This window comes from Maniola hyperantus, chromosome 1 (genome assembly GCF_902806685.2).
Source record: "Maniola hyperantus chromosome 1, iAphHyp1.2, whole genome shotgun sequence".
NCBI lineage: Eukaryota > Metazoa > Arthropoda > Insecta > Lepidoptera > Nymphalidae > Maniola > Maniola hyperantus.
In genome coordinates, this window is record NC_048536.1 from 12,543,430 (window position 1) to 12,558,580 (window position 15,151).

Genomic DNA, 15,151 nt, shown 5'->3' on the forward strand with positions numbered 1-15,151 from the left:
AAACATATAGGACCTACTACATTTTTTTGAATATATAATTGAAAATATTACAATATAACTTAAAGCTAACCTTATCTAATTATGTACTATACAAATCATGCCCGCGTGGAATAGTGCCAATAATACTGGCTGCATTTCCGCGCTGGACAGCCAGGCTGAACCGTTGCGCAATAAAATTTTGAGAGGGGACTCGTCAAATTGCTCTGTGTGTTAATTGTCTAGTCAAAAGTACGGTTTAGGGCAAGTTTAGGGTATTTTTGTCTGTTTCACGGATCCGTTTAATCCATTCTGAAGGGCACAAAGATAGCTTACATCCCGGATACGGACATAGACTGCTTTTTATCTCGGAAAATCGAAGAATTCCCACGGGATTTTTAAAAACCTAACTCCACGCGTAAGAAGTGGTGGGCATTAAGTCAACCAATTTACCTACCTATATAAGTAGAGATCTTATAGAATATGGCCATATTAGCGTTTAATTCCTGTATAGATTCTAACAACGATTAAATAAGTTCTCCGAATCCCGCGTTTGGCAAGTTAGTGCGTTCGTAGCTCGCAGCGCGTCGTGGTCGCGCTCTATAAAACGCGCTTCGCAGAAGCTGCAGCCACCGACAGGACACCGGGCACGTGTTTGAGAAACTCATAAAACGTTACACGCTCATTAAATTAAGGCAGGTTGCTATAAATATCATAACAATCCTAATCCTAATCCTAATAGGTATCCTAATAATATTATAAACTAGATGATGCCCGCGACTTAGTCCGCGTGGATTTAGGCTTTTAAAAATCCCGTGGGAACTCTTCGATTTTCCGGGATAAAAAGTAGCCTATGTATGTCCTTCCCCGGGATGCAAGCTACCTACTATCTGTAGGTACCAAATTTCCATAAAATCGGTTCAACGGCTGGGCCGTGAAAAGCTAGCAGACAGACAGACAGACAGACAGACAGACAGACAGCCACACTTTCGTATTTATAATATTAGTATGGATGTGAAAGTGTGGATGTTTGGGATGTTTGGATGTTTGAATATTTGGATGTTTGTTACTCAATCACGCAAAAACAGCAGAACGGATTTGGATGAAATTTGGAATGGAGATAGATTATACCCTATACACACATAGGCACAATTTTTCATCACGGAAAATTAAAGAGTTCCCGCGGGATTTTGAAAAATTTAAATAGGCATCAGCTAGTACATAAATAACAAATAACAAATAAAAAAGCTATTTATTCTCAAGTTTCTTAGTTAGTCACATAGTAGATTAGTTTTGTTAGTTAGTAGATACATTACCCTTATTTTCCTAAGTTTGTATGGTTAGTAAGTGAACGCTATTTGTAATGGAACATGAGTTTGCGTGTAAAGGCCTCCCACAACCTTTTCCACTTCTCCCTGTCCTATTATGTGTGAGCAATAAAGATATACAATTAAGTAAATTAAATAATTAACAATTAAATAATTTAAAAACTAGAGTACAGAAGACAATTATCTTATCCAATTAATGTTGTCTAGTTTCCGAATGCGAGGACATACCGCCCTACTGCGATAAATAGGTGTAAAACAGGTTGTCTTATACTCAGATCTCAATATATCTCAGTGGTTATTAACGGCGTCTGAGTTTTGAGATATGAGTCTGAGCGGCAAATGAGCGTGACGATACCAGATTTGAGATGAGGCTCGAAATTGGCATGACATCACGAGATGCCGTGTCGAATTTAATCTATCACCGGAGCGGCCGCGGGCGCCGGTGCATAACAGGTAGAGCGCATGAAACCGAAGTAGGTACCTACCTATGTACATTTTTTTATTAGAAAACCCTACCGCATATCTCTAAAAGTACCCATATTATACTTACCTAATAGTTTGTTGGTTTGTCCTTCAATCACGTCGCAACGGAGTAACGGATCGATGTGATTTTTTGCATGGATAGGTATCTATAGTTATAGACCTTGACAATGAAACAAGCTGCTTTTTATCCCGGAAAAACAAAGAGTTCTCACGGGATTTTTAAAAACCTAAATCCACGCAGACGAAATCGCGGGCATCAGCTTAGTAATATTATAAATGCGAAAGTATGCCTGTCTATCTGTCATGTCAGCTAGCTTTTCAGTTTTCACGGCCCATCCGTTTAAGTAACCGATTTTGACGGGTAGGTACAGAGATAGGTAGCTAGCTGGCATCCAAGGACATATTTTTTGGTCCCGGAAAAGAGTTCAGTAAATTAATAGAATCCTTTGTTCTCTGTTCTAGGCAAGCCACAAATCAGGTGGCATAAAATATAGAGTTTGAGATGACCATTCACCTCTTCGTCAAGATAACAACAATTTCTGCGGTGGCAATTTAATATGTTATGGTTAGCAAGGCGAGCACAGACTATACTTACACTTTTTATTATTTTTTAATTCGTCAGAATGTGAGGATATTATGTCGTGTCGTTTCGGGTGCTATGGGGGCGTTAATGGGGTATTTATTATGATCTCGGTATCAGCGGTAATGGCCGACACTCGCCGCCAAATTACAGGGCGGCTCTCTAAGAGGCCGGCGAGGAATTGCGAGTGGTGTTATCGATATCTGGTCTTGTCGATATCGATTTGGTTTTATTGATAGCGAATTATTTTACGGAAAAAAAGTTAATGATCACATTGCAACGAAATAAAAGTCCAGCGCAAAAATTTAAAACTTTTAAAGATTTTTTTACAAATAAATTAGTATTCAGTTAAATAGCAAACTTTTCCTATAAGATTTATATTTGTCATAATTCAAATAGCATATGAATTGAGTACCTATCATTCTATCAGCAAAATCTAAATAAGTGATCGATATTGCGGTGTAGGTACCTACTACGATTAAAATATTATCACTATCGATATCAGATTATGAATTTATGGACAGCACTATTCAAGATTTGGAATTTAAACGACTATCCCACACGTCTCTCAGACGAATTGGTAACAACAGATGACTTTAAATAGCATAAAATACTTAGTAGGTACCTATTACGATTTACGATAAATAAGTAGGTAAGGAAGCAAGAATAAAACACCGATACTTTTAAAAGTACGAAATACAAAGAATAAAATATTTTCTTGGCAAGTAAAATGCAAAAGAAATTCAAATTAATGTATCTACTAATAGAGACATGAACATAATACACCTACCTAGAGTATGGGTTCTGAAGGTGTTTTAAAATTGAAATGCGTCCGCGTTTAAGTCCCGCAAATTGCTACTGCGCGTGGCCGCCATTTTAGTGACGTCAGCACTAGAATGAAGTTTCAAGCTGATGGTATATTTTTACTTAAATATACGTCAAAATGGCGTCATTTCGATGTCAATGAGACATGGTTCCAGCGCAACAGCAATTTGCGGGACTTACCTACCAGAAATAGCATAAATATTAGCAGTTGTCTACCGGACATGGAAAGAAAATATGGTCCTTTCAAATTTTACTGCTCGAAAAAACCTTATCTTCAATCTAAGTAAGTAAGTACATCATCATTTTTCATGAGAAGCGCAAGCCTATAGCTTGATGGTGTCTAAACAGAATATTAAATGTGTGTGAATCGTTTGCAATTAAGCTAATGCGTGCCGACAAAGACTCCCACAAAAACTTGCTTGATTAAATGGGAGGCGTAGGTACCTTATTAATTAATACCTGAAATGCCCCCCATTCCCACACTATGCCGATTTATCACACTTATTGTCTGGCCATTTCGGACGTCAGCGAAGGAAGTCGTTAGAGACGCTCATTTGAAAATCTTAAGTGAGGTTAAATCTATAAATATAAAAGGAAAAGCTGACTGAGTGACTGATATATACACAATGCACAGCTCAAACTACTGGACAGATCGGGCTGAAATTTGACATACATAATATAGTTTTTATGAGGTAGACAGCCGGTAAGAAAAGATTTTTGAGAATTCAATCCCTAAAGGGTTTGAAATTTGTGTAGTCCACGTGGACGAAGTCGCGGGCATAAGCTATATACAAAGGGTTTATAGGTACTTATAACGTGCCTACGTTTGATTGCCCCGATGCTCGGGATTCGAAATCGCAACCACTTGGATTATGATATAGTTACAGTCAATCATTAAGCCATCACGGCTTTTAAATATAAAAAAGTAAAAAAAAACGATATTGAACATTGGACGGATCTCTTAAACTTTTAATTATCTATTTTTCATTCAGGCTAGAGAACGGTAGCGAAGGAAGCCGCTGTAATGCATCGATAGCATCTCAAAATGGCCGTCAATCTCGCTGGGGCTATCAACGTGTATCAATTATTATTACAAAGTGCCTACTTCCAGTAGCATACACTGACGCGTCCATTACTCTATTAATAGGTTCGAGGAACTGATCATCGCTTAATGAAAAAGTTTATTGAACCATCAAATCTTCGATGGAAATAGTGGCTTAAATATCGGTATGTTAAAATAAAATAAAACAAAAAGTTGAAGCGAGCTTAGCCTACACTAAACTATGACTACTGTAATTAGTATGAAGAAGTGATTGATTCTTTTATTTAGGCAGAAGTTGAAGGGGAAAAGCTAGTTTGATATACCTCTTTATATAGATGCGAAGCATGGGTGTTTAAAGATACTTACCTCTACGAAATTCCGCGATTCATTCTCGAATGTAAGATAGCCGAAAAAAGGCACCTAACGGTCAAAGAAAGAAGTGGTTCGATGATATACAGGAATGAACCGGATGTACCTTTGCTCGGAAATGAATCAAATTGCACAAGACCGAAAAACCTTTCTCCAGCTGACCACCGAGCTTCTGTTGGGAGATGGCATCGCATGATGATGATGATATACCTACCTAACCTACCCTTTGTCTCTGTATATACCATGTACCTACCTATGTCGGTATCTCAGTACCTACATATTCATAATTTTTCGCGTCAATTACGTCGTTGCGGCCTGTCTTCTTTAAAACTTATGATTTCTTTGGTTTACAGAAAGACAGGTGTCTTTGAATTACAAACTTTTATTGATATTCCTTCATTAAAATTCAGCATGAATTTATTAAATCTCACAGGTTTACATTCTTCATTTAGTTACAGCGACAATATTAACACCCATAAGTGCGGGTTATGAACACATTTTTAAAGTGTTCCGTATAATTCCGATTTCCACTCATTAAGTCAAAGTCGAGCCGTCCGGTCCGAGGCGAGAATTTGCCGGAGGCTTTAATCGCGGGCGTTCCCATATGGCTCCTACCTTTGTTTTTCTTCTCGCATTCGTCTCTTCTAGATGGTTTAATTCGATTTTTTTTAATTCTTAAGCGAATAGCAGTTTTACTATCAATACAATTCTCTCATTCTACCATTGTTAACTCACTTAAATTTGTGTTTATCACTAGGTTGGATTATGTTTCAATCATTTTCATAAATATTTTAAATTTTTTATATAGCACAATGGTCGACCATTTTTCACTTCGAGTTTTTGCAAGAGTTACCTACAATCTACCGGCGCGGTGTTGCCACTATTATTTATTGTCACTGTATTGGCCATGTATAAAAATGTTATTTATGGTTGTGTCAATCCTAGCTTTCCTGTAATCATAGAATTTAGAGTGATTTTTGAAGATTCTAATGTTGATCTTATGATTTGATGATGAAAGAATTGTTTATTTTCTACATATGAAAAATTGAAAGTCTATATAGATTAATACATATAGAGCATATACATCATACAGTATCATAATAGGTACAAAAACTCTTATTTTCGGGAATTAAGTACTTAAAGGACACTTCTATGACATTCATAATTCGTGACTTCGTAATTGTGACGTCACAATTGTCAGTCCTTGTATGCAATAGCAAAAGGGTGAAACTTAACGTTGTACTATGATACGCATTAGGTACGCACGTACCTACTAAAGATTTCAATGTCAGAATGAGTCAAGACCCAGGTGTTATTATTAATATGAACCTGGCTATGGCCTGAGGTTCAAGCTACATTACAGGGACTCATCAAATGACCTCGTAGAACTTGACTACGCTTGTCAATAAAGGCTAGACAGTCACAGAAGATGTGCATTAGAGTCTTCATCTTCTTGCTGCCGACTGAGCATTCACATAATTTCATATTGAAAGTCTTTCTTCAGTCTGCAGTGACCAGTCATTGGCGAATGACATACTCGATCTGGATCGGCGATATTTGGATCGAACCAGTCTTATTAAACAGATAGACCTGTTATGCCTACTTTTTTACCTTGCATTACCCATGTTCACACACGTAGGTACACCTAAGCACAGCAAATGGCTCATAGAGCATGAATTACACTCAATAGCAATATTGAGTATAGGTAATGCACCAAATATCGCCGATCCAGATCGAGTGTGTAGCATTCGCCATTGTTGTATCTTCGAGATCACACGTTCGACTTCGGAGATGCGCGGTTTCGTGGTAGGAGCTCAGTGCGGCGTGTGGAAACAGCTCACGTCAACAGCGCGCGAGCCGGCGGCGGCGGCGTGCGTAATCACAGGGCTCACTCCTCATTATGCCCTAAACGACAAATTAAAGCGCATTTCTATTATCTGCCCATCGTCGGTGATGCACGGACAGGTTCCATGATAACTTGCTCCAAAATTCTCCGTGTTACCAGACACGATATCATGTGCAGAAAACTACCTACTCGTTTAAAAACAGCTGTACTGTTATGATCATTTCATCGGTCTTTTGGACATAATAAGAAAATAATAAAATGCTATTTTACAAGCCCTTTGATGTCAGAGTAATTTTTAAAGAGACAAAAGTTAATTTACATGAAGTTGTTAATCCAAGTATTTATCTACGAGTATTTTACCAACTTAGCAATTTGTGACAAAATAAAGTACTAGGTAAGTTCTATTGCTGGATGGACTATAGTGGTTAAAACCGTATAGCTCAAACGGTACCGGCTCGTCATAATGTTCAATAACAAAGTTACAAAAATACGAGTAGGTAGTAATTCTTCTGTTAGTGGTTTTTTTGGTAGTCAGAAATCATTCCTAGTCCATTTTCGTCTATATATAAAAAGAAAAGCTGACTGACTGATCTATCAACGCACAGCTTCAACTACTGGACGGGTCGGGCTGAAATTTGGCATACAGATAGCTAATATGACGTAGACATCAGCTATAAGAAAGGATTTTTGAAAATTCAATACCTAAAGGGGCACTAGGCACTAGTTCTTGATATAGTATTAAAAGTAAATGTACGAAAAAATGTGTAATTTGTACCTCTCTATTTTTTCTAGTTTATCTTTTGACCTCGTTACAGCATGTTGCAGGTTGCATACCCACCTAGTATATTATCGACATAGTGGTATTTAAAGGCGCTGCATTTTAGAAATATTTCTATATCATATTAGCATAACGTTATCGATTGCTTGTCAAACACTTGACCAATACTCGCCAGATATTTGTGGAGATAGATTTATCTCTGACTTAACTACACGGTCTAGTGACGTGACATAAATTAGAATCGATAGCTGTTATCCTAACCGATCACATTAATTATTATTTTAGCTATCTATTTGTTGATAAATTAATAATACAATATATCGGAAAGCTACGTCGAAAGAGATAACATTTTCAATAGAATGCTTAGAATTTATTACATATAGATTTGGATAAAATTTTCATAACTTATGATAATTTGGTTTCAATTAATTTTAACTACAATTTATACAAGCGATGTTTGAAATGATTCTCGGACTTTGTCTGCTATTCGCATTCTAGTAACGTAAAATCATTCATAATAAGCTCAATAATTTAGTTTTTTCCTCGTAGGTGCTTACTATAAAATACTGACATTTCCTTAAGGGGTAGATAATGTTAGGTATCATCATCACATCGAGGGTTCACTTCTGCGCACGGGTCTCCTCTTAACATGAGAAGGGTTTAGCCATAGTTTACCACACTGACCAAGTCCGGATTGACAGACTTCACACATCTTTGAGAACATGATGCTCAGGCATGTAGGTTTCTTCACGATGATTTCCTTCACCAAATAAATAACTACATAGAGGAGGTATTTATTAAGATCTTATGTCGAGATTTCGTAAAAAATACACGAAAAGTCACTGATTATTACATCTAAACCACTTTAAATAAAATATTCCCGAATTGTTTACGACAAAATAATAAATAGGTGTACCCTTTTAGCCCGTATAAATTGCAAATCAGAGCAATAACACAATCGCCATAAATTCCGAAACATTTTATGGCTATAATCTTATTTTTTGCGAATCGATTGAGCTGATAGGGGGATAACAACATCCCTAAATCTGCTCCGATCGGCGTAGCATCGGCTGCAATCAGATGAGGCGAGTTTTTGATCTTTTATTCATGCAAAAGCCGCCACGCAAATTGCAGGGCGGTCGACCTAATGCCTTTCAACTGTTGCTAATAACCTGCCAATTTATCAAATTCGCCTGCAGCAGTACCGGCCTGTGGGGTTAGTATGAGATTTTACGTCATGTCGCCAACGCTGCCGTCCTAAGCCTAAAAAGTGGTTAGCTACAAAGAGATTGAGTTTGATCAGTAAACGAGAAACGAGAAAGTAAAAAATATATAAAAGTTTTCATATTTGAAAATGAGCCATGCAGCCGCCATATTTAATTTTTTCAAAAAAATTCTAGCCATAGTATTTAACGATACACCATGCGTTTCAATCTGTTCAGGATATAAGTTATGGTGGAATAAAGAAACTCAAGTATACATGAAATATTTTCTACGTAAGACCAAACTACAAACTAACTGAAAAACTTTGGTCCTACGTAGAATATTTTTTATAAAGGTAATTTAAAAAAAATCACAGTACGTTTTTTTGGCGATAATTAAAAAACTATACTTTTGAAGTTAGCCGCTTTTTAAAAATAAGACAGCAGAAAGTGGATAGATTTCTATGATCGTAACTATTGATGTGTGTGTGGAATCTATATGTGGTCAAAAAATAATAAAGTTAGAGTAAAACTTTATATTAAAGCTTAACTTCGTCCAAACAGCTACAACCAGTGCTTCAGGCGGAAAGGCGTAGTACTTACCTACCTACCGATTTTTAATATATTGGACTTTAAATCAAGGAAAATTGGGTACATATTACGTTACCTATTGTGTTTCGATGCTCGAATTCTATCAACGTTAGCGAGACGTAAAATCTCATACTAACCCTATTTGCTACACGAACGCGTGGTCGTCACTCTCGCGTTTGGAGTAATTGCTGCTAATTTGAGCAAAAATAATAGGTGTGGAAATTATACTGAACGGGCTTCTAACATATGCTAAAACTAAAAAATTTGTTTTGTAAAACATTATGGTGAATAGGTGTTTAAACCAATGATGGTTCGAGGCTGCATTCAAAAGCTTGCAATTCAAAAGTTACAAATTCAAAGAACATCTAGTTATTCTGTAAGTAGGAATTACTTTACTTTATTAGGACTTATTATTTAGCTTGTTTATGGTCTAGCTGATTATAAAGTTATGTTATCTAAGCATATAGGTCAAAGAAGTAACTGACTAAACGTACAACTCACAATGCTAGGTCTAGAAACTTGAGATTGTACATGGCTCTTACGGATACTCATTATGGATTTTCATACAATTCATCCGGACAAAGCAAGGGCGAGTTAGCTATCTATACTTGTTATATGACTCCTGTTACATGCTTATAGGTACGGCGTGATAAAAATTCGACAGACTGAAACCTGTAGGTATATACAGGTGTAACCAGAACGCTAGCAAAACCTTAGCGTTATTGTGATATCTACCTACTACCTATCTAAGCTTGTTCCAATATCAATAACCATTTGCCTCATTTTGTAGTTTTAGTGATTTAGTATTTTTCAAACTCGCAATGTTTAGCGTTCAAAACTGGGTTCAATGCCACCTACGACGTGGCATTGACTCCGAATGGCCTACATACGCAACGTTCGTTGACCTTTAGCGTCAGTCAGATGTTTTATTTGCAATATACCGTGAACTTTTACTAAAAATACAGGATAGTATTTTTTATTTATTTTTCGCGTTTTTTTTTGTTTTTGCTAACGTTCTGGTTACATTGACTTTAGCTGTTGTTTAGCCTGCTTTCAGGCGAACTGCAACTCTCTGAAGTCGAATTCGATAGGGAATTGCCAGAATGCTCTCAGCAGGGCATTCAACATTCAGCATTCAGCCTACGAAGCAGTGTCACTTCAGCTCGTAAGCCGCGACAGGTTGAGCTATGTCGGTTGCTATGGTTCTTATAGGATCTCCTCATTTCTGATCACTTCTTCTCGAGTCGACGGTCACCTCAAACATTGGCAGCTCAAAAAGCCGCAACCGCGATAGCTCAGTCTTAAAGGTAGCCGTCGTGGTGAAAAGATTAGTCAGCCTACTGATTTTGTTCATGTAGCAGCTGCTTCCCGGGACGCCCGGGTTCTTGTGATCGGCATAAAACTAAGCACCATCGCGGGGAGGCTCTTTTCATTTCTGATTTGATTACGTAAACAAATTCCGAACAAAGCTCTCCCCTCACTTTCAAAGAATTTACAGTGTGGATTAAATAAGAAAAATTTCATCTTACCTATCGAAATCGGTCAGCCTCGAAGAATCCCTGAAGCCTTTCGCGAATGGATTCGAATCGATCTTCAATTTGGTGATCAGCTGGTTCTGGTACGCTGTGACCGCGGTGAAGACTGTCTCAGGGAAGATGAAGGTCCTGTGCTGCTCTCTGGAGAGGTCAGTGATGGGGCCGCCACCGTCCCGGACTTTAACTAGGTGTATACGGGGTTGATATCGGTGCATGGAGTTTAGAACGATCTGTAAAGGAAGATTGGGTAATTAGCTCAGTGAAAGATCGCATTAGCTAAGCCCTTATTATAAATGCGAAAGTGTGTTCCCCCCCCCCCCTCTCCCGCCTCATACCCTGATTGCGATCTCACTTATAATAAACAAAACATCAAAGCCTAATTCGGTATGCCCCAAACAATATACCTACCTACTTACTTGATGCTATTTTCTTGTCAAATTAATTAACGTTATCTCTATAATGATAGTGTCGGTGATTTCTCATCACTACATTGTAATTAATTGGTCGACCGATGTGACGCGCGATAGTGGCCGGCACCCACTGACTGCCCATACCTACTGGCACCAGCACACCGACTAGGGATGGGATGATCGTTAACTATTAATTGTAGTCGAATTAAAAAAATTAAGGAAGGCATAATCGGTTTTTGAACGACGGTGGCTGCAAGTTGTACAGTCAAAAAAAAATCGATCAAGTGCGAGTGGGATTCACACACGAATGGTTCCGTGCGAGCGTACAAGAAATCACATTTTTTTACTTTTAATTATGTGATGTAACCATTTTATGATTTTCGGATTTTTCCCTTTGCTTGTGCTACAAGAAATTGTTATACTTACTAAATTCCAGGATTCTAGGTCAACGGAAAGTATACCATGCACAACAGAAAGTACACAGACATGAGACAACGATGTGTTTCTATATGTAAGGGTTCCTTGTTTTCCCTGGTGATCCCCAAAACACGACTGTTCTGCCAAAAACGAATTATAAAGTAAAAACAATATTTGAAAATGGCGCCATACAGCCGCCATATAGATTTTTATTTCAAATTTATAGCCAGTGCCACTCAGGATGATGCAAGGGTTCTAATGATGCACATCTGTTCATTTAGAAGTTATGGTGGGAAAAAGAAACTCACATAAATACATTACATGATACCTATACCTACTCCTGTTTTGGGGAGTCGATAATTTAGATTTAGAACGGCGGCGCGGAGATTTGGAACAAAAGGAACGGTTTGGAAATACTCAACGTTGTGCGTTGTGTAGTCGAATTTGATCGCAACGTCCCTATCGGTTAACATCAGCGTTCGCTATTGATGTTATAATTAATGTTTGTTAATGAATTTGAATGCCTACTCGCTTTTATTACATAATTGCGTTCGTTTCAAGAGTGCCGATTCATTGTGCGGTGCTGCTGTGAAGCATTATCTCATTATTAAGGTGTTTTGGAGTTTCCTAATTACTTTAATAGGAACGTTCTGAACATCCGCCTCTCTGTGTACTTATTATCATATTAAGCAACCGCGGGCCTATTCTTTTTGAAGCTTTTAATTAGGTATGAGATGATTAAGATTGAAACTCTAAAGATATGACGTAGGTAGGTAGGTATATTTTGCGTGTAAGGTTTCGTCTACCTAGGTAGGTATAGGTACTTACATCTCTATATATAAAAACTAGCGACCCGCCCCGGCTTTGCATGGGTGCAATGTAGATACTAATGTGGTGTCATTGAGGTGTCATTGCCTCGGAAACTCTCAAATGAGAGGATTTTTTTCCGACCTAATTCACATTACTTCAATTTCTCTAGGGATCTCAATTTTTTTGAGAATTAAACTATAGCTAAAACCTTCCTCTTGAATCACTCTATCTATTTATGAAAACCGCATTAAAATCCGTTGCGTGGTTTAAAAGATCTAGGCGTTCATACATACATTACATACATACATACAGACGCGGGAAGCGACTTTATTTTATATACTATGTAGAGATGAATCGCTAAGTAAATGTGTTGCTGATCGCAAATCTCGATAACAGCTGAACCGATTTAGCTAATTCTTTTTTATAATATTCCTTGAAGTACGAGGATGGTTCTTACGGAGCGAAATATTAAAAAAATAAAGTATTTAAAAAAAATCGACTGTTAGGCGGTACGAAGTTCGCCGGGTCAGCTGGTTGTTCATAAAAACATTATTAAGTAGGTATAGTACGCGACAGGTCAAGACGGCAATCGGGGTGGGGACTCCCCACACACCCGCACAACCCCCGCGCTAACCCGGAGCGGTATGATAGCGCAGGCGCTGTGCGGGTGTGCGGGACGTTCTAAAGGTCGATATACATTATTTCCTTTCGCGAACTGTAGGACTTATAATGTAGTAAGATATTTTGGGATGACCAATAAGTAAATGCAGGTACCTACGAGTATCTTGTTTGTGTCCTTTTTAGATACCTACCATACCAACCAATCTTGATGGTCATCATAATACAAGTCCTTAGTCCATCCCTAATCTGAGGCTGAGATCCATAGAGCGCACTTTGACTTTGCTCAGACTTAAGTTTGAGTTAAAACGCAGGAGATTTATGTAAGAGATATATACCTACATGTCTCGTTTTAACTCTGTCTTAAGTCTAAACAAAGTCAGAGCGCGCTCTATAATAGATCTCACCCTAAAATTCTTCCAATTAAAGTATAGGCAGGAGCCTAACTACCTTAAAAAAAGATTTTTACATAAGTACCTACAATCCCGAGAAATTTTAGTTTGCCTCAATTGATAAATTCCTACAAATAGTTAAATAACTTAAAGCTGGATATTACACTTGGCTAAACCTGGAACATAATCCCTGAAACTCCGTGGCTGCGGCGATAATTCACTGACGCAGGTGTGAAATTTAAGGCTCCCAGTAATGGCAACAGCGCCGCCCCGCTTCACACAAAATACAGACTCGGACTTCTTGAGGTTAATGATTTTATCTGCTAATATTTTGACTTTAATTTAACTACGTTAAGCTTCATTCACGCCAGAGCAACACATTGCGGTGTGCCACAGGGCCGCATGCTAGGTAGGTAGATACAATAATTTATAATACCTACCAAAGAAATTGACGAGTATTGGGACATTTTCCTCATAGGTACATACTTTGCAAGAATCGTTGCAGCAGATTGTCGTAATTCTCTACCTAATATTTCAATACTACAGCACGATGGTGTCTTGGCATAAAATAGACTTTCGCATGCTGCTTATTAAGATGCCAGAACCAAGTAGAAATGTGATTAGGTAGGTACTGTAGGTACTTACCTACGAGAAAGAGATTGCAATAAAGTCATGTTGGCCGCCACAAATCATACCTACATAAGTACCTAAAATTACCTACTAGGTAGGTATATAATAGCGTTTTAAAAAATAAAAAGTGTGAATTAGATACTTAGATAAATATATTTTCAAATAAATATTATACATTTACCTATTAAAAAAACTACGAAAAAATTGAAACATAAAAATCCAGTTATTTAGGTAATGCAGTTTCAGGATTTTTTTTTCTATCTAGGAAATTGTATCCAAATTGTGCTACTATTTCTATGACGAATTGAGACTTGGATTCAAAAAGAGCATAGGTACCTACCTACTTATATACCTATAGATAGAAATATAAATTATTTATTCATACTCGTAGTTTAAATAAAAAGCTTCTAAAATAATGTTTCCTTTTTGTAGCATGCCATATTATACTTAGGTATTGGATGGTTTTGCTTCGGCGTAAAAGAGTCTTTAGGATTAGGAGCATTCAGCAGTTATAATCTAAAATTAACCAACCATCTCTCTGCAACTTTAAAATACCTACCTAAGTACCTACCTGATTTTAAATTACAAATCAAGATTATTGAAGGATTTTATTAAAATATCTAAATGTATGAATATTATGATAAGCCGATTAAATATGTAGGTATTCAAGTAGGTATTAGTAAGTTATTTGAACCTTCAATATTTATGTAGTTTTTTTTAATTACCTATATTTATGTATGTATTACATAATTATTTACCTATCCAAGATTCCACACACACACCTTTCCACGATTCAATTGTAGAGAAGCGCTTAGATGGGGAGACCTAGATAAGAATTCAAAATAAAATTTGAACCTTATTCTTGAAGTCTTTTTTATGATGATTGGTCTATTAGAGTAAGTACCTATGTAGATTATAATTATAGTTATTTTAGTTCGGAAAAAGTTTAACTTGTAAACTCTTGTAACATAAGGCAGTGGGTAGGTAGAGTAACGAGATCAAAGACACTTCCATAATCATAACAACATTCTATAATCTCTACAACTGGGGATAGAATTCTACCTATGTTGACGACGACACAGATCACTAAGGGATCTTCGCCCCTCATACAAGGCGTTATGGGATATTAATCTTTAACTTTCCAAGAACAGGGTATTATATGGCTTGATGGTGAAAGAGCAGTTATAATTGCGGTGGGGGGCGGTGGGAGGGCCGTGGGGAGGAGCGGAATGGCTAGCGGAGGGGGCCAGAACGTGTTAGACCGTTGAGATGGCAACACGGCTCGGAGCGAAAGTTAAATTATTATTGTATAAACTTCA

The 15,151-nt window shown here is 37.4% G+C and overlaps 1 protein-coding gene across 1 annotated transcript in view; it reads right to left on the reverse strand.

Annotated features, from left to right (window-relative positions):
* Window positions 1–15,151, reverse strand: part of LOC117984021 (T-box transcription factor TBX20-like) — a 114,294-nt gene that overhangs the window by 3,390 nt on the left and 95,753 nt on the right. The window contains exon 5 of the mRNA XM_034970673.2: window positions 10,550–10,785. Coding sequence (XP_034826564.1) covers window positions 10,550–10,785 — 236 coding nt within the window. The remainder of the gene's footprint in view (window positions 1–10,549; window positions 10,786–15,151) is intronic.